This window comes from Bombina bombina, chromosome 1 (genome assembly GCF_027579735.1).
Source record: "Bombina bombina isolate aBomBom1 chromosome 1, aBomBom1.pri, whole genome shotgun sequence".
NCBI classification, from domain to species: Eukaryota; Metazoa; Chordata; class Amphibia; order Anura; family Bombinatoridae; genus Bombina; species Bombina bombina.
The window spans coordinates 993556939-993577324 of NC_069499.1; the positions used below are offsets into that span (position 1 = coordinate 993556939).

Sequence of the window (20386 nt, forward strand, 5' to 3'; positions counted from 1 at the left end):
CCCCAGAGCTGCCAAGAGCAACCGTGTTACCTGGCTATGTCCCTGATAAGAATAGGGTAGGTAGGGACCTGGGGGAAAAAAAAAAATGTTTCATGAGGAGAACAAGTCCCTGGCTTTGCTGTACCTGTATTAGAGTATCTACATATTAGCCTCTGGGCTTTGTGTGTGCTTTGTAAAGTCACTTACTCAGCACCCCTTTGCTGGCTTACCAGGCATGTCCAATCCTTGTCAATTCAGCTGCAGCATTATACAGTAGAGAGCACATCCAGTGCAGGTATCAGGTACCACAGAGGATTGCAGTCGGAAATATCTGTGTCCCTCAGGGGGAGGCTGAGGATGACTGAAGTCCCATAGAGAAATACTGTGCGCATAGGGTATTTAAATCCATAAGCAAATATCTGGAAACACCTATCTCACATATCTTAACCAACTCCTACGAGGCCAAGAAAAAAACAGAGAGATGGAAGGTGGGAGGGATTTCAAGTTCAGATATGGGTTATTGACCTCCTCCTAGTGACGGGAAACATATTCCATATGTTATGGAGGACTGTTTACCATCATCATTTTCCAAAATAAATTTACTTAAATTTGCGGCTCCCTGTATCATGTGACAGCCATCATCCAATTATAGATTCATATATGTATACATTGAACTATTGCACATGCTCAGTAGAGCCTGTGCCTCAAAGTGTGCACTTAAAAAGACTGTGCACAATTTAATAATGGAAATAAGACTGCATGCTCTATCTGTATCATGAAAGTTTAATTTTAACTTTACTGTCTTTAAAGGGACACTAAACCCAAATTTTTTTTCTTTCCTGATTCAGATAGAGAATACAATTTTAAACAACTTTCCAATTTTCTTCTATTATCTAATTTGCTTCATTTTTTTAGATATTCTTTGTTGAAGAAAGAGCCAATCACATCAGGCATCCATGTGCACCAACCTATCAGCAGCTACTGAGCCTATCTAGATATGCTTTTCAGCAAAGAATATCAAGAGAATGAAGCAAATTAGATAATAGAAGTAAATTAGAAAGTTGCTTAAAACTGCATGCTCTTTCTAAACCATGAAAGAAAAAATATGGGGTCATGTCCCTTTAACCCTTTGAGTGCAAATGACGTCTCTGAGCCATCAGAGTTTCTCGCTCTGGTGCTAATGACGGCTCAGAGCCGTCGTGAGCACTTTCCCACCTTGAGGGAGATCTGGGGGCTCCTAACCGCTTCTACCCCGGTAGAGTGACAGGCATCGCCGGGGCTTCACGTGATGCGCAGTGACGTCACGCGCAATAACGTGATGACGTCACCGCACAACTTTATTTATACTTAATAATGTTAAGACCCACTGTTGGAATGGGAATCTCCTAACCAGTGTAAGTCTTGGGGGTCTGTAAAAAAAAGAAAAAAAGTTAAATATGTTTTTTCAAAAATTAAAAAAATTAAAAAAACCTTAGAAAATATTAGCACCCAGGTGGGAAAGTGCTTAGCACTCAAAGGGTTAAAGGGACACTAAAGTCAAAATTAAACCTTCATGATTCAGACAGCATGCGTTTTTAAAGGGACACGCAAGTCAAAATAAACTTATGATTCAGAAAGAGCATGCAGTTTTTAGAGACTTTCCAGTTTACTTCCATTATCAAATTCTGCAGTGTCTCTTTATATACACACTTTCTGGGGAACAAGATCCTACTGAGCATGTGCACAAGCTCACAGTGTACGAACACTAGTCTGTGATTGGCTGATGTCTGTCACATGATACAGGGGACCAGAAAAGTAGGAGAAAAAATAAATTTGTCATAAAAAAAACACGCTACTGTTTATTTGAAATTCAGAGCAGATGTTATTGCCTTATCTTTTTATTATGCAATTCTACTGTATTTAGTGGTCCTTTAACCTCTTTCCTAGGCATATGTGGTTTATTTCTCACTTGTTACCTTCCTCTCTCCTTTCAGGTGAAGACGTAACGGTCATTGAGCCAGTCAGTTCAGATAGCCGTGATGAGCGTGTGGACCTGTATTCACAAGGCGAAGAGTCCCTGCATGCAGGGGAGGTTGCATATTTATCACATACACTTGGGATGGAGAAAGATAACAACCACCAGCAGGTCTCCAATGTCACCAACCTGCGCAGTGCATTAATGAGCAAGAATAGCCTCCTGTCTCTGAAAGCAGACGTCCTTGGGGAGGAGAGCTCACTTCTGTTCGAATACCTCCCCAAAGGAACCCACTCGCTCTCCCGTAAGTTTCTCTCTTCTTCCTCCATCACACAGTTCAGTTGTTCTTGTGACTCCCTCACTATTATCTCTCTGAGGATCCTTTTATTTTTTTGCATGCTTTCTTTTATCAGTCTGATGCTTCATTAAATATCAGAGGAAACTAGATTTTAAAGGGTATATTCCTGCATAAAATGCTGTTTCCTTTCTGGGACACACTACATTTAAAGGGATGGTGTACTGTAAAATCTTTAATACGTTTCCAGTTACTTGTTATACCAGCTACAGAGTTTAAAATGTATGGGTAATTGTTCCTTTAGGTATATTTTTTTAATATGAAATAGTGGTTTCTGCTAACTGAAACCACAACCCAATACCCAATGTGCAGCAGATTTAACCTCTCTGGGAAATGTAGGCCAAAGCACAGTTTTTATACAAAATCATAACGTTGTTCTAGGTAACTTTTTTTCGACAAGTGCTCCTTTTGAGGTTTCATGACATGGGGCATGGGTTTGTGCACCCAATAAGTAGGAACCCTTGTCCTGGGTACACAATTTATTGGGTTCATTCATATCCTGGAAGTTTAAATAAACTAATATAAGCAAATCTTAAGGGTCTCTAGACTTTTTAGTTGTCAATTATGACACATTTTGACCATTGTATTTGGCCATTACGCCCAGTCATCTCATAGCTATCTTTAATTCCATCTCCTATCTATCTTAAGTGAAAAGGTTCCATAAAAATACCCAGTGTTTTTATTTTTGTCTGGGTGTGCTTATGGGGTAAGCAATATAAGGCACTGTCATTTTCTGGTCTATGATTTTCTGAATTATGAAATGGACAGATAAATGTTATTGCTACTAAAAACAATTTATTTTTAAATTCAACATTCATAACCCCCCCCCCCCAGTATTTTCAGCTCCTGTATCAGGCTCTTGTCTTGCAATTTTGCAAATACCTGTGACTCTTCACCCTTTCTGTTCTATAAACAAGTGACCAATTTTTCATGCAAATGTCTGTACTATTCTCTACCCCCAGTGTTTACTGATTTGTTCTGTATCTTAATTCCTCTTGGTTACATGAGGACACTGATTAGCAGATGGTCTGATTTTATTCTAATCTCATTGAGATCTCAGACCTGGCACCAGACAGTGGGGGTGGACGGGCATAATGTAGATGATCATGTGATCCTATACAAAGGAGTTTGTATTATTTTGTTCACTTAAGCAGCTCTATTCTTTACAATTTGGGGTTATTCCTTTTCATCAATGCAAAAAAGTTGTAACTGGAAAATCTGTCATATACAGTGACATGTCTGCTAAGGTTTTCAGCTCCACTGTAACTGTATTCTGAGCTTAGTAAATATGGGGAATGGATAATGTTTTATTTAGCAGGCTAATATACTGACCACGGGAATTTATACATTTCAGCATCTTCTCATTTTGTTCCATCCAGTGAATGAATTTACAGTGATCCGAAAGAAGTTCAAGTGCCCATACTGCAGCTTCTCTGCCATGCACCAGTGTATCCTAAAAAGGCACATGAGATCCCATACAGGGGAGAGACCATACCCCTGCGAGATCTGCGGAAAAAAATTCACACGAAGAGAGCACATGAAGAGGCATACTCTGGTAAGACCAATATTGTGTATCATAATCACAGGGTGAGGTTGTATAGCACAGGCCTGGAATCAAACTGAAAACCCAAGATAATGGGTTTGTATTGCACCACATAGGACCAAAGAGTTAATTGCAGCATAACCACCATGCGCAGGGTGTGTAGAGTGATTACAGGGTATGTATTGTACCATAAAACAAGTACAAAGTACCCTCATCATACCATATGCCATAAGGGATAACCGTCATAATTAGAAAGCATGGTGCCTAAATTTAACCATAATTTTGCAGTACAAGTGGGGGGCTAATCTTTCATGTTTCGCAAAAGGTATATTTCTTCTGTTAAGTGTGATCAGTCCACGGGTCATCATTACTTCTGGGATATTACTCCTCCCCAACAGGAAGTGCAAGAGGATTCACCCAGCAGAGCTGCATATAGCTCCTCCCCTCTACGTCACTCCCAGTCATTCTCTTGCACCCAACGACTAGATAGGATGTGTGAGAGGACTATGGTGATTATACTTAGTTTTATATCTTCAATCAAAAGTTTGTTATTTTAAAATAGCACCGGAGTGTGTTATTACCTCTCTGGCAGAGTTTGAAGAAGAATCTACCAGAGTTTTGCTATGATTTTAGCCGGAGTAGTTAAGATCATATTGCTGTTCTCGGCCATCTGAGGAGTGAGGTAAACTTCAGATCAGGGGACAGCGGGCAGATGAATCTGCATAGAGGTATGTAGCAGTTTTTATTTTCTGACAATGGAATTGATGAGAAAATCCTGCCATACCGATATAATGTCATGTATGTATACTTTACACTTCAGTATTCTGGGGAATGGTACTTCACTAGAATTACACTGTAAGAAATACATAAAGCTGTTTAATAACTAGAGATTATGTTTAACGTTTTTGCTGGAATGTAAAATCGTTTTCATTTGCTGAGGTACTGTGTGAATAAATGTTTGGGCACTATTTTTCCACTTGGCAGTTGCTTAATCTGTTTTTCTGACAGTTTCTGTTCTCCCTCACTGCTGTGTGTGAGGGGGAGGGGCCGTTTTTTGGCGCTTTTTCTATGCATCAAATATTTCAGTCAGCAACTCATTGTATTCCCTGCATGATCCGGTTCATCTCTACAGAGCTCAGGGGTCTTCAAAACTTATTTTGAGGGAGGTAATTTCTCTCAGCAGAGCTGTGAGAATTATAGTTTGACTGAGATAAAAAACGTTTATTCTGTAATTTGTTTCCTGCTTTCAGAATTTGTTATCTTTGCTAATGGGATTAAACCTTTGCTAAAGTTGTGTTGTTTACAAGGATTGAGGCTATAACTGTTTCAATTTATTAATTTTCAACTGTCATAGATCTTCTGTGCTTCTTAAAGGCACAGTACGTTTTAATATATTCTAATTGAATTGTATTTCCAAGTTGCAAGTTTATTTGCTAGTGTGTTAAACATGTCTGATTCAGAGGATGATACCTGTGTCATTTGTTGCAATGCCAAAGTGGAGCCCAATAGAAATTTATGTACTAACTGTATTGATGCTACTTTAAATAAAAGTCAATCTGTACAAATTGAACAAATTTCACCAAACAACGAGGGGAGAGTTATGCCGACTAACTCGCCTCACGTGTCAGTACCTATATCTCCCGCTCAGAGGGAGGTGCGTGATATTGTAGCGCCGAGTACATCTGGGCGGCCATTACAAATCACATTACAGGATATGGCTACTGTTATGACTGAGGTTTTGGCTAAATTACCAGAACTAAGAGGTAAGCGTGATCACTCTGGGGTGAGAACAGAGTGCGCTGATAATATTAGGGCCATGTCAGACACTGCGTCACAGGTGGCAGAACATGAGGACGGAGAACTTCATTCTGTGGGTGACGGTTCTGATCCAAACAGACTGGATTCAGATATTTAAAATTTTAAATTTAAACTGGAAAACCTCCGTGTATTACTAGGGGAGGTGTTAGCGGCTCTGAATGATTGTAACACAGTTGCAATACCAGAGAAAATGTGTAGGTTGGATAAATATTTTGCGGTACCGACGAGTACTGAGGTTTTTCCTATACCTAAGAGACTTACTGAAATTGTTACTAAGGAGTGGGATAGACCCGGTGTGCCGTTCTCACCCCCTCCGATATTTAGAAAAATGTTTCCAATAGACGCCACCACAAGGGACTTATGGCAAACGGTCCCTAAGGTGGAGGGAGCAGTTTCTACCTTAGCTAAGCGTACCACTATCCCGGTGGAGGATAGCTGTGCTTTTTCAGATCCAATGGATAAAAAGTTAGAGGGTTACCTTAAGAAAATGATTGTTCAACAAGGTTTTATATTGCAACCCCTTGCATGCATGGCGCCGATCACGGCTGCAGCGGCATTCTGGATTGAGTCTCTGGAAGAGAACATTGGTTCAGCTACTCTGGACGACATTACGGACAGGCTTAGAGTCCTTAAACTAGCTAATTCATTCATTTCGGAGGCCGTAGTACATCTTACTAAATGGCGAAGAATTCAGGATTCGCCATTCAGGCACGCAGGGCGCTGTGGCTAAAATCCTGGTCAGCTGATGTTACTTCTAAGTCTAAATTGCTTAATATACCTTTCAAAGGGCAGACCTTATTCGGGCCCGGGTTGAAAGAGATTATCGCTGACATTACAGGAGGTAAAGGCCATGCCCTGCCTCAGGACAAAGCCAAAGCCAAGACTAGACAGTCTAATTTTCGTTCCTTTCGTAATTTCAAAGCAGGAGCAGCATCAACTTCCTCTGCACCAAAACAGGAAGGAGCTGTTGCTCGCTACAGACAAGGCTGGAAACCTAACCAGTCCTGGAACAAGGGCAAGCAGACTAGGAAACCTGCTGCTGCCCCTAAAACAGCATGAATTGAGGGCCCCCGATCCGGGATCGGATCTAGTGGGGGGCAGACTTTCTCTCTTCGCCCAGGCTTGGGCAAGAGATGTTCAGGATCCCTGGGCGCTAGAGATAATATCTCAGGGATACCTTCTGGACTTCAAATACTCTCCTCCAAGAGAGAGATTTCATCTGTCAAGATTGTCAACAATCCAGACAAAGAAAGAGGCGTTTCTACGCTGCGTACAAGAGCTCTTGTTAATGGGAGTAATCCATCCAGTTCCACGATCGGAACAGGGACAGGGGTTTTACTCAAATCTGTTTGTGGTTCCCAAAAAAGAGGGAACTTTCAGACCAATCCTGGACTTAAAGATCCTAAACAAATTCCTAAGAGTTCCATCGTTCAAGATGGAGACTATTCGGACAATTTTACCTATGATCCAAGAGGGTCAATACATGACCACTGTAGATTTAAAAGATGCTTACCTTCACATACCGATTCACAAAGATCATTATCGGTACCTAAGGTTTGCCTTCCTAGACAGGCATTACCAGTTTGTGGCTCTTCCATTCGGATTGGCTACAGCTCCAAGAATCTTCACAAAGGTTCTGGGTGCTCTTCTGGCGGTACTAAGACCGCGGGGAATCTCGGTAGCTCCATACCTAGACGACATTCTGATACAAGCTTCAAGCTTTCAAACTGCCAAGTCTCATACAGAGTTAGTGCTGGCATTTCTAAGGTCACACGGATGGAAGGTGAACGAAAAGAAAAGTTCACTCGTTCCACTCACAAGAGTTCCCTTCCTGGGGACTCTTATAGATTCTGTAGAAATGAAGATTTACCTGACAGAGGACAGGCTAACAAGACTTCAAAGTGCTTGCCGCACCCTTCATTCCATTCAACACCCGTCAGTGGCTCAATGCATGGAGGTAATCGGCTTAATGGTAGCGGCAATGGACATAGTACCCTTTGCACGCTTACACCTCAGACCACTGCAACTGTGCATGCTAAGTCAGTGGAATGGGGATTACTCAGACTTATCCCCTTCTCTGAATCTGGATCAAGAGACCAGAAATTCTCTTCTATGGTGGCTTTCAGCAGACCAGACTGGACAATTGTAACAACAGACGCCAGCCTTCTAGGTTGGGGTGCCGTCTGGAATTCTCTGAAGGCTCAGGGACAATGGAGTCAGGAGGAGAGTCTCCTGCCAATAAACATTCTGGAATTGAGAGCAGTTCTCAATGCCCTCCTGGCTTGGCCCCAGTTGACAACTCTGGGGGTTCATCAGGTTTCAGTCGGACAACATCACGACTGTAGCTTACATCAACCATCAGGGAGGGACAAGAAGCTCCCTAGCTATGATGGAAGTATCAAAGATAATTTGCTGGGCAGAGTCTCACTCTTGCCACCTGTCAGCAATCCACATCCCGGGAGTGGAGAACTGGGAGGCGGATTTCTTAAGTCGTCAGACTTTTCATCCGGGGGAGTGGGAACTTCATCCGGAGGTCTTTGCCCAAATACTTCGACGTTGGGGCAAACCAGAGATAGATCTCATGGCGTCTCGACAGAACGCCAAGCTTCCTCGTTACGGGTCCAGATCCAGGGATCCAGGAGCAGTCCTGATAGATGCTCTGACAGCACCTTGGGACTTCAGGATGGCTTACGTGTTTCCACCCTTCCCGTTGCTTCCTCGATTGATTGCCAGAATCAAACAAGAGAGAGCATCAGTGATTCTAATAGCACCTGCGTGGCCACGCAGGACTTGGTATGCAGACCTGGTGGACATGTCATCCTGTCCACCTTGGTCTCTACCTCTGAAACAGGATCTTCTGATACAGGGTCCCTTCAAACATCAAAATCTAACTTCTCTGAAGCTGACTGCTTGGAAATTGAACGCTTGATTTTATCAAGACGTGGATTTTCTGAGTCAGTTATTGATACCTTAATACAGGCTAGGAAACCTGTTACCAGAAAGATTTACCATAAGATATGGCGTAAATACCTATATTGGTGTGAATCCAAAGGTTACTCTTGGAGTAAGGTTAGGATTCCTAGGATATTGTCTTTTCTACAAGAAGGTTTAGAAAAGGGTTTATCTGCTAGTCCATTAAAGGGACAGATCTCAGCTCTGTCCATTCTGTTACACAAACGTCTGTCAGAAGTTCCTGGCGTCCAGGCTTTTTGTCAGGCTTTGGCCAGAATTAAGCCTGTGTTTAAAACTGTTGCTCCACCATGGAGTTTAAACCTTGTTCTTAATGTTTTACAGGGCGTTCTGTTTGAACCCCTTCATTCCATTGATATAAAGTTGTTATCTTGGAAAGTTCTATTTTTAATGGCTATTTCCTCGGCTCGAAGAGTCTCTGAATTATCAGCCTTACATTGTGATTCTCCTTATTTGATTTTTCATTCGGATAAGGTAGTCCTGCGTACTAAACCTGGGTTCTTACCTAAGGTAGTTACTAACAGGAATATCAATCAAGAGATTGTTGTTCCTTCTTTATGCCCAAATCCTTCTTCAAAGAAGGAACGTCTACTGCACAACCTGGATGTAGTCCGTGCTCTAAAATTTTACTTACAGGCAACTAAGGAATTTCGACAAACGTCTTCTCTGTTTGTCATTTACTCTGGGCAGAGGAGAGGTCAAAAAGCTTCCGCTACCTCTCTTTCTTTTTGGCTTCGTAGCATAATTCGTTTAGCTTATGAGACTGCTGGACAGCAGCCTCCTGAAAGAATTACAGCTCATTCTACTAGAGCTGTGGCTTCCACTTGGGCCTTCAAGAATGAGGCCTCTGTTGAACAGATTTGCAAGGCTGCAACTTGGTCTTCGCTTCATACTTTTTCCAAATTTTACAAATTTGACACTTTTGCTTCATCGGAGGCTATTTTTGGGAGAAAGGTTCTTCAGGCAGTGGTTCCTTCTGTATAAAGAGCCTGCCTATCCCTCCCGTCATCCGTGTACTTTTGCTTTGGTATTGGTATCCCAGAAGTAATGATGACCCGTGGACTGATCACACTTAACAGAAGAAAACATAATTTATGCTTACCTGATAAATTCCTTTCTTCTGTAGTGTGATCAGTCCACGGCCCGCCCTGTTTTTAAGGCAGGTAAATATTTTTTAATTTATACTCCAGTCACCACTTCACCCTTGGCTTTTCCTTTCTCGTTGGTCCTTGGTCGAATGACTGGGAGTGACGTAGAGGGGAGGAGCTATATGCAGCTCTGCTGGGTGAATCCTCTTGCACTTCCTGTTGGGGAGGAGTAATATCCCAGAAGTAATGATGACCCGTGGACTGATCACACTACAGAAGAAAGGAATTTATCAGGTAAGCATAAATTATGTTTTTTTACTGTTTAGGCTTTCTTATTTCTTCTGCCACATTATTTGTTGCAATATAATGTAGGGAGAGGGACTTGCAGCGCTGCAGCCGAGGCAGGAGACTGCAGTTTTCTAATTACAGGCTGAAGGTGACACCACCACAATGCACGGATTTCATTGTTAGTGAGTTTGAGCCTTTAGGGGTGGCTTTAAAAGTCTATATCTTACCTAGACCACTTGCTGGGCTTCTACTTTCAAATGAGTGTTGTCTTATGTCCTTGTATGATGTAGCACTGTTTACCTGGAGGGGAAAGGGGGGGTCTAACAAGACCTCCCCCCCTTTTGTGCTAGAGGGACAAGTTAATCAGGTAATTTATAGTGAAGTGGGGACTATTATAGAGCTACTTAAAAGGGTATGAGACCCCCTCGTGTGAAATAGGGAATTCCCCTTTTTTATTCTTTTAATTAACAGGTCACAACCTCCTCTAATTTTCAGGACACATCTGTATTAATGGTGATATCCTGCCCCTAGTTCACACCAAAGCATAGTTTGAGGATGAGGGGTAACACTTTAGAGACCCTATTCTATCCCATAAAACACAGAGGTGTATGAAACCCTGATTTGGAAAAAGGGAATCCCCTTCTTTCCAATGTTAGATTTTAAAACCCTGTCGTACTTGTACGTGATTGGCACAAAAATAGCTTTTAGCTACCTTATGTTCTAACTGCAAGGGAGGCAGTAGCACGAAGACAGCATACAACCCACATACATACAATACCATTTACATGAACCAATATTTATTTACTAGCTTGGTAAGTTTTAACGGGTAGGAGCTTGAATACATTGTCAAAGCCATCCCTCTGAGAAAATCAAAATTGGCTTCATTTTAAAATTTATAAAAAATAAATTTACACCATTACTTCTTAAACTGGAGGTTGAGACTCCTCCGGGAGTTGCTTAACCCCTTAACGACCAGCGCCGTACCCTGTACGATGCTGGTCATTATACTCTTAAGGACCAGTGACATACCCTGTACGTCGCTGCAGTCCTGGGCTTCTCTCTGCCTCGATCTCGCTCAAAATAGCGAGATTGCGCTATTTCTGCATGCCCCATGAGTGGGGCACTGCAGAAATAGATTTGCAGAGTGGCCCTCTCTGCATCGGAGAGCGGTGGTGCAGATTGTTGGTGGGTGGGAACGTAAGGAGGGAGGTGGGTGGGCGGCCCATCGCTGGAGGAGGTGGGAGTGGGTGGGACCGCTCGGCCACGCTACAGGGAATACATACAAAAAAAAAAAAAGTAATTAAGGGGGAAGGAGGGAGTAGGGGCAACGAGGGGGATCCCATATGGGATCTATTAACAGAAAGGGATCTGGGAGGGGGTAGTGTATTGAGTGGGGGCAGCTACACTACAGAAAAAATTGGACTTATTTATTTTTTTTTATTAAAAAATTGCCAATTTCTCCAACATAGGTGTGTCCGGTCCACGGCGTCATCCTTACTTGTGGGGATATTCTCTTCCCCAACAGGAAATGGCAAAGAGCCCAGCAAAGCTGGTCACATGATCCCTCCTAGGCTCCGCCTACCCCAGTCATTCTCTTTGCCGTTGTACAGGCAACATCTCCACGGAGATGGCTTAGAGTTTTTTAGTGTTTAACTGTAGTTTTTATTATTCAATCAAGAGTTTGTTATTTTAAAATAGTGCTGGTATGTACTATTTACTCTGAAACAGAAAAGAGATGAAGATTTCTGTTTGTATGAGGAAAATGATTTTAGCAACCGTTACTAAAATCCATGGCTGTTCCACACAGGACTGTTGAGAGGAATTAACTTCAGTTGGGGAACGGTGAGCAGTCTTTTGCTGCTTGAGGTATGACACATTCTAACAAGACGATGTAATGCTGGAAGCTGTCATTTTCCCTATGGGATCCGGTAAGCCATTTTTATTCAGACAGTAAATAAGGGCTTCACAAGGGTTTATTAAGACTGTAGACATTTTCTGGGCTAAATCGATCATATTTACACATATTTAGCCTTGAGGAATCATTTAATCTGGGTATTTTTTGTAAAATAATATCGGCAGGCACTGTTTTAGACACTTTATTCTATAGGGGCTTTCCCTAATCATAGTCAGAGCCTCATTTTCGCGCCGGTATGGCGCACTTGTTTTTGAGAACAGCATGGCATGCAGCTGCATGTGTGTGGAGCTCTGATACATAGAAAAGTCTTTCTGAAGGCATCATTTGGTATCGTATTCCCCTTTGGGCTTGGTTGGGTCTCAGCAAAGCAGATTCCAGGGACTGTAAAGGGGTTAAATATAAAAACGGCTCCGGTTCCGTTATTTTAAGGGTTAAAGCTTCCAAATTTGGTGTGCAATACTTTTAAGGCTTTAAGACACTGTGGTGAAATTTTGGTGAATTTTGAACAATTCCTTCATACTTTTTCGCAATTGCAGTAATAAAGTGTGTTCAATTTAAAATTTAAAGTGACAGTAACGGTTTTATTTTAAAACATTTTTTGTGCTTTGTTATCAAGTTTATGCCTGTTTAACATGTCTGAACTACCAGATAGATTGTGTTCTGACTGTGGGGAAGCCAAGGTTCCTTCTCATTTAAATAGATGTGATTTATGTCATAAAAAATTTAGTAAAAATGATGCCCAAGATGATTCCTCAAGTGAGGGGAGTAAGCATGGTACTGCATCATCCCCTCCTTCGTCTACACCAGTCTTGCCCATACAGGAGGCCCCTAGTACATCTAGCGCGCCAATACTCCTTACTATGCAACAATTAACGGCTGTAATGGATAATTCTATCAAAAACATTTTAGCCAATATGCCCATTTATCAGCGAAAGCGCGACTGCTCTGTTTTAGAAAATACTGAAGAGCATGAGGACGCTGATGATATTGTTTCTGAAGGGCCCCTACACCAGTCTGTGGGGGCCAGGGAGGTTTTGTCTGAGGGAGAAATTTCAGATTCAAGAAAAATTTCTCAACAAGCTGAACCTGATGTGATTACTTTTAAATTTAAGTTGGAACATCTCCGCGCTCTGCTTAAGGAGGTGTTATCCAATTTGGATTCCAGAAACACTATGTAAAATGGACAAGTTCCTAGAGGCCCCGGGGCCCCCCGAAGCTTTTCCTATATCCAAGCGGGTGGCGTACATTGTTAATAAAGAATGGGACAGGCCCGGTATACCTTTCGTACCTCCCCCCATATTTAAAAAATTGTTTCCTATAGTCGACTCCAGAAAGGACTTATGGCAGACAGTCCCCAAGGTCGAGGGGGCGGTTTCTACTCTAAACAAGCGCGCCACTATACCCATAGAAGATAGTTGTGCTTTCCAAGATCCTATGGATAAAAAATTAGAAGGTTTGCTAAAAAAGATGTTTGTTCAGCAAGGTTACCTTCTACAACCAATTGCATGCATTGTCCCTGTCACTACAGCCGCGTGTTTCTGGTTCGATGAACTAGAAAAGGCGATTATTAGTAATTCTTCTTCTTATGAGGAGATTATGGACAGAATTCGTGCTCTTAAATTGGCTAATTCTTTCACCCTAGACGCCACCTTGCAATTGGCTAGGTTAGCGGCGAAAAATTCTGGGTTTGCTATTGTGGCGCGCAGAGCGCTTTGGTTAAAATCTTGGTCAGCGGATGCGTCTTCCAAGAACAAATTGCTTGACATTCCTTTCAAGGGGAAAACACTGTTTGGCCCTGACTTGACAGAGATTATCTCTGATATCACTGGGGGCAAGGGCCACGCCCTTCCTCAGGATAGGTCTTTCAAGGCCAAAAATAAACCAAATTTTCGTCCCTTTCGCAGAAACGGACCAGCCCCAAGTGCTACGTCCTCTAAGCAGGAGGGTAATACTTCTCAAGCCAATCCAGCCTGGAGACCTATGCAAGGCTGGAACAAAGGAAAGCAGGCCAAGAAACCTGCCACTGCTCCCAAGACAGCATGAGATGCGGGCCCCCGATCCGGGACCGGATTTGGTGGGGGGCAGACTCTCTCTCTTCACTCAGGCTTGGGCAAGAGATGTTCTGGATCCTTGGGCGCTAGAAATAGTCTCCCAAGGTTATCTTCTGGAAGTGATTCATCCTGTTCCATTAAGAGAACGAGGGATGGGGTTCTACTCCAATCTGTTCGTAGTTCCCAAAAAAGAGGGAACGTTCAGACCAATCTTAGATCTCAAGATCCTAAACAAGTTTCTGAAGGTTCCATCGTCCAAAATGGAAACCATTCGAACAATCCTTCCATCCAGGAAGGTCAATTCTTGACCACGGTGGATTTAAAGGATGCGTATCTACATATTCCTGTCCACAAGGAACATCATCGGTTCCTAAGGTTCGCATTCCTGGACAAGCATTACCAGTTCGTGGCGCTTCCTTTCGGATTAGCCACTGCTCCAAGGATTTTCTCAAAGGTACTAGGGTCCCTTCTGGCGGTGCTAAGACCAAGGGGCATTGCTGTAGTACCTTACTTGGACGACATTCTGATTCAAGCGTCGTCCCTTCCTCAAGCAAAGGCTCACACGGACATAGTCCTGGCCTTTCTCAGATCTCACGGATGGAAAGTGAACGTGGAAAAGAGTTCTCTATCTCCGTCGACAAGAGTTCCCTTCTTGGGAATAATAATAGACTCCTTAGAAATGAGGATTTTTCTGACAGAGACCAGAAAAACAAAACTTCTAAACTCTTGTCGGATACTTCATTCCGTTCCTCTTCCTTCCATAGTGCATGGAAGTGATAGGTTTGATGGTAGCGGCAATGGACATAGTTCCTTTTGCGCGCATTCATCTAAGACCATTACAACTGTGTATGCTCAGTCAGTGGAATGGGGACTATACAGACTTGTCTCCGAAGATACAAGTAAATCAGAGGACCAGAGACTCACTCCGTTGGTGGCTGTCCCTGGACAACCTGTCACAAGGGGTGACCTCCCGCAGACCAGAGTGGGTCATTGTCACGACCGACGCCAGTCTGATGGGCTGGGGCGCGGTCTGGGGATCCCTGAAAGCTCAGGGTCTTTGGTCTCGGGAAGAATCTCTTCTACCGATAAATATTCTGGAACTGAGAGCGATATTCAATGCTCTCAAGGCTTGGCCTCAGCTAGCGAGGGCCAAGTTCATACGGTTTCAATCAGACAACATGACGACTGTTGCGTACATCAACCATCAGGGGGGAACAAGGAGTTCCCTGGCGATGGAAGAAGTGACCAGAATCATTCAATGGGCGGAGACTCGCTCCTGCCACCTGTTTGCAATCCACATCCCAGGAGTGGAAAATTGGGAAGCGGATTTTCTGAGTCGTCAGACATTGCATCCGGGGGAGTGGGAACTCCATCCGGAAATCTTTGCCCAAATCACTCAACTGTGGGGCATTCCAGACATGGATCTGATGGCCTCTCGTCAGAACTTCAAGGTTCCTTGCTACGGGTCCAGATCCAGGGATCCCAAGGCGACTCTAGTAGATGCAATAGTAGCACCTTGGACCTTCAAACTAGCCTATGTATTCCCGCCGTTTCCTCTCATCCCCAGGCTGGTAGCCAGGATCAATCAGGAGAGGGCGTCGGTGATCTTGATAGCTCCTGCGTGGCCACGCAGGACTTGGTATGCAGATCTGGTGAATATGTCATCGGCTCCACCATGGAAGCTACCTTTGAGACGAGACCTTCTTGTTCAAGGTCCGTTCGAACATCCGAATCTGGTCCCACTCCAGCTGACTGCTTGGAGATTGAACGCTTGATCTTATCAAAGCGAGGGTTCTCAGATTCTGTTATTGATACTCTTGTTCAGGCCAGAAAGCCTGTACCTAGAAAAATTTATCACAAAATTTGGAAAAAATATATCTGTTGGTGTGAATCTAAAGGATTCCCTTGGGACAAGGTTAAGATTCCTAAGAGTCTATCCTTCCTTCGAGAGGGATTGGAAAAAGGATTATCTGCAAGTTCCTTGATGGGACAGATTTCTGCCTTGTCTGTGTTACTTCACAAAAAGCTGGCAGCTGTGCCAGATGTTCAAGCCTTTGTTCAGGCTCTGGTTAGAATCAAGCCTGTTTACAAACCTTTGACTCCTCCTTGGAGTCTCAACTTAGTTCTTTCAGTTCTTCAGGGGGTTCCGTTTGAACCCTTACATTCCGTTGATATTAACTTATTATCTTGGAAAGTTTTGTTTTTGGTTGCAATTTCTTCTGCTAGAAGAGTTTCAGAATTATCTGCTCTGCAGTGTTCTCCTCCTTATCTGGTGTTCCATGCAGATAAGGTGGTTTTACGTACTAACCTGGTTTTCTTCCAAAAGTTGTTTCTAACAAAAACATTAACCAGGAGATAGTCGTGCCTTCTCTGTGTCCGAAACCAGTTTCGAAGAAGGAACGTTTGTTGCACAATTTGGATGTTGTTCGCACTCTAAAATTCTATTTAGATGCTACAAAGGATTTTAGACAAACATCTTCCTTGTTTGTTGTTTATTCTGGTAAAAGGAGAGGTCAAAAAGCAACTTCTACCTCTCTCTCTTTTTGGATTAAAAGCATCATCAGATTGGCTTACGAGACTGCTGGACGGCAGCCTCCTGAAAGGATCACAGCTCCTTCCACTAGGGCTGTGGCTTCCACATGGGCCTTCAAGAACGAGGCTTCTGTTGATCAGATATGTAGGGCAGCGACTTGGTCTTCACTGCACACTTTTACCAAATTTTACAAGTTTGATACTTTTGCTTCTTCTGCGGCTATTTTTGGGAGAAAGGTTTTGCAAGCCGTGGTGCCTTCCATTTAGGTGACCTGATTTGCTCCCTCCCTTCATCCGTGTCCTAAAGCTTTGGTATTGGTTCCCACAAGTAAGGATGACGCCGTGGACCGGACACACCTATGTTGGAGAAAACAGAATTTATGTTTACCTGATAAATTACTTTCTCCAACGGTGTGTCCGGTCCACGGCCCGCCCTGGTTTTTTAATCAGGTCTGATAATTTATTTTCTTTAACTACAGTCACCACGGTATCATATGGTTTCTCCTATGCAAATATTCCTCCTTAACGTCGGTCGAATGACTGGGGTAGGCGGAGCCTAGGAGGGATCATGTGACCAGCTTTGCTGGGCTCTTTGCCATTTCCTGTTGGGGAAGAGAATATCCCCACAAGTAAGGATGACGCCGTGGACCGGACACACCGTTGGAGAAAGTAATTTATCAGGTAAACATAAATTCTGTTTTTGCTGCAAACTGGGTACTGGCAGACAGCTGCCAGTACCTAAGGTGTGGCAAATAGGTAGAGGGGGAGGGTTAGAGAGGTTAGAGTCCACAGCTGCATTCATTACTTTTGGGAATTCAGAACCTGACCACCAGGAGGAGGCAAAGACACCCCAGCCAAAAGCTTAAATAGCTCCCCCACTTCCCTCATCCCCCAGTCATTCTTTGCCTTTCGTCCCAGGAGGTTGGCAGAGAAGTGCCAGAAGTTTTCGATAGTCTCTTATGGAGGGTAGTATTCTTCGGCATGGGACTGGAGTTTTAAGTAGTCCAGTCAGCCTCTCAGTGAGAGTATGGGTGAAATGCAGGGAGTCCGGAGATGCAGGGAGTCTTTCTGCGAAACCACCCCGACTTATATTAACAGCTCCACAAACAATCAGCATTGACGACGATACTCTCTGTCACACTTGAAGGGCCGTGTTCCTGTTCTACGGCGTAGAATCCGGTAAGATCCTTTCATCATGGATGTATTGTAATACAACTGTTTATCTGACAGGGGCTATAACCTTTCAGGGATAAATTTAACATAGGGTCTCAGTGAGACTCCTTTTTGTATCTCGGAATCAAGGGTTAATATCTCCTGAGGGGGGTTATTGAACAGGGGGGGTTTATAATCATGTTTGTTATGTGATTCTGTCTGCTACTATGTAGTGTTGCTTCGGCTCATAGCTATTTTAGAACATAACGGCCTATGTCTAGTGACCCAGCCTTTACGGTCGAGTGCGCTTTTGCGCATTCCTGACCGTGTGGCGACGGAGCAATCCTAGTCTGCTGGTGTTTGGTTCTCTGGAGGTGGTGAGTGCCCCAGCCATTGGGGGTGTAAGGTGCCTTTTAGATTTTTTTTTATTCAATGTCCCAGTTATGGAGGATTCTGATTTTTTTTTTCGGAAACTGAGATCTCTGATTCAGACTCTACTTCTTGCAAAAAATATGAATTGGCCTGGGTGATACATGCCCATCAGTTATGTTCCGAATGCCGTTTTAGAGTGCTCTGTTCCTTGGGCTTGGGGAATCGGGTGCCCACTGAGCCATCCGCCTCTGGGGATTTTATTTCCCATAAGACGAGCTCCCTACCACCAACTCTTACTACGCATGCAGGTATGATTCTATGGAGTGTGGCCTGTTCCCACCGGAGGTTATGACATGGTTCCGCATGGCCATATCTTTGGCGCTGGCGCCTCTGCACTTCCCGGGAGTGTGCTTAAGATTTTGTCCGTGTTCCGTTAGCCAGGGCTCGTCAGGCGTGGGATCGCCTGGTCCAGTTCAGCCCTCTGGGGGAGTGACTGCCCCATAGGCCTCAGGGGGTCAACCTTTTGCCCTGGCGGAGATATGTTGCGCCTTATGTTATAGACTGGCGTGCCTTCGTGCTCTACTAAGGCATGCTTTGGGCGTTGCTGCAGGGTTTGGGGATTCTAAGTCTTAATATTCGACTGGCTTGCATGCATTGACATAAGGGGATGAAGTAGTCTTCTTATAGTCTTTGTTATTTGTGTATCCTTTTCCAGTTCTGAGCTTGGAAGTCTCGGGGACCCCTGTTGGTCTGGTCCTGCGGGTCTGTCCGTTCTTCCTGGGCGATAGCCTACGGGTTGCCTTATCCTTTATTTTCATCCGGTGAGGATGATGATTATTTGGTCTAAAGCTCCTGTTGTGGTGTGATGTTTCCTTCGGGAACTTTCTTCTCTGGAATTGATACTTGCGATTTGTGGTTGCACTGTTTACAAGAGTGTCTGACAGTTTTTTTATCTCTCCATCTCGGGGGAGACTTTGTGGCCTTGACAGTGCTGGGGCCCTTGGTTTCAGGCTGGTCCTGACTTTGAGGCCTAGTTCAGACACGTGGCATTTTTTTTATGTCCGGTTGGTCCGGTGAGGGCGCCTAGTGATCAAAATATGATTTGTGTTGTTTACTAGCATCCTGAGGACTTGAGGGTCCGTGGTTGCTTAGGGGTATGGGGGATTAGTTCAGTCCTCATTCGCCTTTTAGGCTAGTGGGCCAGGACTCCTTTGAGATCCGCAGCAACATGCTCAGTCATTTACGATTTTTCCGGGAGCTAGAGTGTTCCTTCCCGTTCTGGGTTGGAAGCTTGGAGGAGTTAGGTCCTTCATACGGTTTTGCCTTTCATAGTCTCTTTGGAAGTGTCCATTTAAGACTTGTTCCTTTTAGAAGTTCTCTTCCTTTGGGTCGAGACTTTCTGGACTTTGTCTGGTTTTTCTGGTGGCTTTGGACCCTTAATTAGGAAGTGAAGGCTGTGAGGCTCTGTCTTCCTTCGGGAGTTAGTCGTCTCCATATCAGGGGCGATAGGAGGTGTTGTCTCTTTTTCCAAGCTTTTTGCTTAGGGGATGTTTTTCTGCCTGGATTCGGGATGCTTGGCATTCTTCTCCCTTGGGTGTGGTCCTCTGGAACGTTAATCTGAAAGGTTTATGGAGACTAGCCTTTCTTTCTACTCTCTTTCGGGTGACTCTGTTCTCGTTCTCATTTCCCCTAGTGTTGCCATTGGGCTCTAGAGAGATTGCGTGACTTTGTCGCGGCCTAGCATCTTGTTGGGGGGGGTTGACCTCCGACTAAGGGTGTTCTCTTCCCTTTGGGCTGGGAATTACGAGTGAGTCCTGTACCCGTTCTCCGGTTCTCATCCCCTGTGAGGTCTGATTGCTTCAGACGGGGGTATCTTGTGTTCCCTGGGTAGTCGTTCGTTCTAGGACGATTCTGGGTCCAGGGTTCTTGTCTTGGATCCTTCTTGGATGTCTGGAGACTAATGATCCTGTGGACTGGTTCGGGGCGACCCAGTTTTTTTCAGGGACCCTGTGTTGTGACATAGGGGTTAGCTCATTGGGCTTGCAAGCAGGAAGGCCAGAGTTCTCATCCATCTTCGGGTACTGGTTATAATTTTTAAGGTCTGACTTGTCCTTCGGACAGAGTGTGCTCCTCTTCATGGGGAGTTGTTTTTCTCTATTGGGTCAACAGTGGTGTCTGGATAATTTTTTCATTCGGTCCATCTTTTGATCATACTATGTCTTCATGTCTTGTGGACATGTACGCTGTTTTTATCTGTGCCTTTCCCTTTTGAGGGGATAGTTTGTCTTCCTTATGAGCTGGGGTTTCCTTTCTCTGGAGGGTCTTTGTCCTGCCATGAGTGTAGGACGTTGGATCAGGTAGCTTATTTC

The 20386-nt window shown here is 43.9% G+C and overlaps 1 protein-coding gene across 1 annotated transcript in view; it reads left to right on the forward strand.

Moving 5' to 3' along the window:
- ZBTB46 (zinc finger and BTB domain containing 46) overlaps positions 1 to 20386 on the forward strand; it is a 134879-nt gene that overhangs the window by 74466 nt on the left and 40027 nt on the right. The window contains exons 4-5 of the mRNA XM_053711924.1: positions 1953 to 2237; positions 3668 to 3843. Of these exons, the coding sequence (XP_053567899.1) occupies positions 1953 to 2237; positions 3668 to 3843 (461 nt within the window). The remainder of the gene's footprint in view (positions 1 to 1952; positions 2238 to 3667; positions 3844 to 20386) is intronic.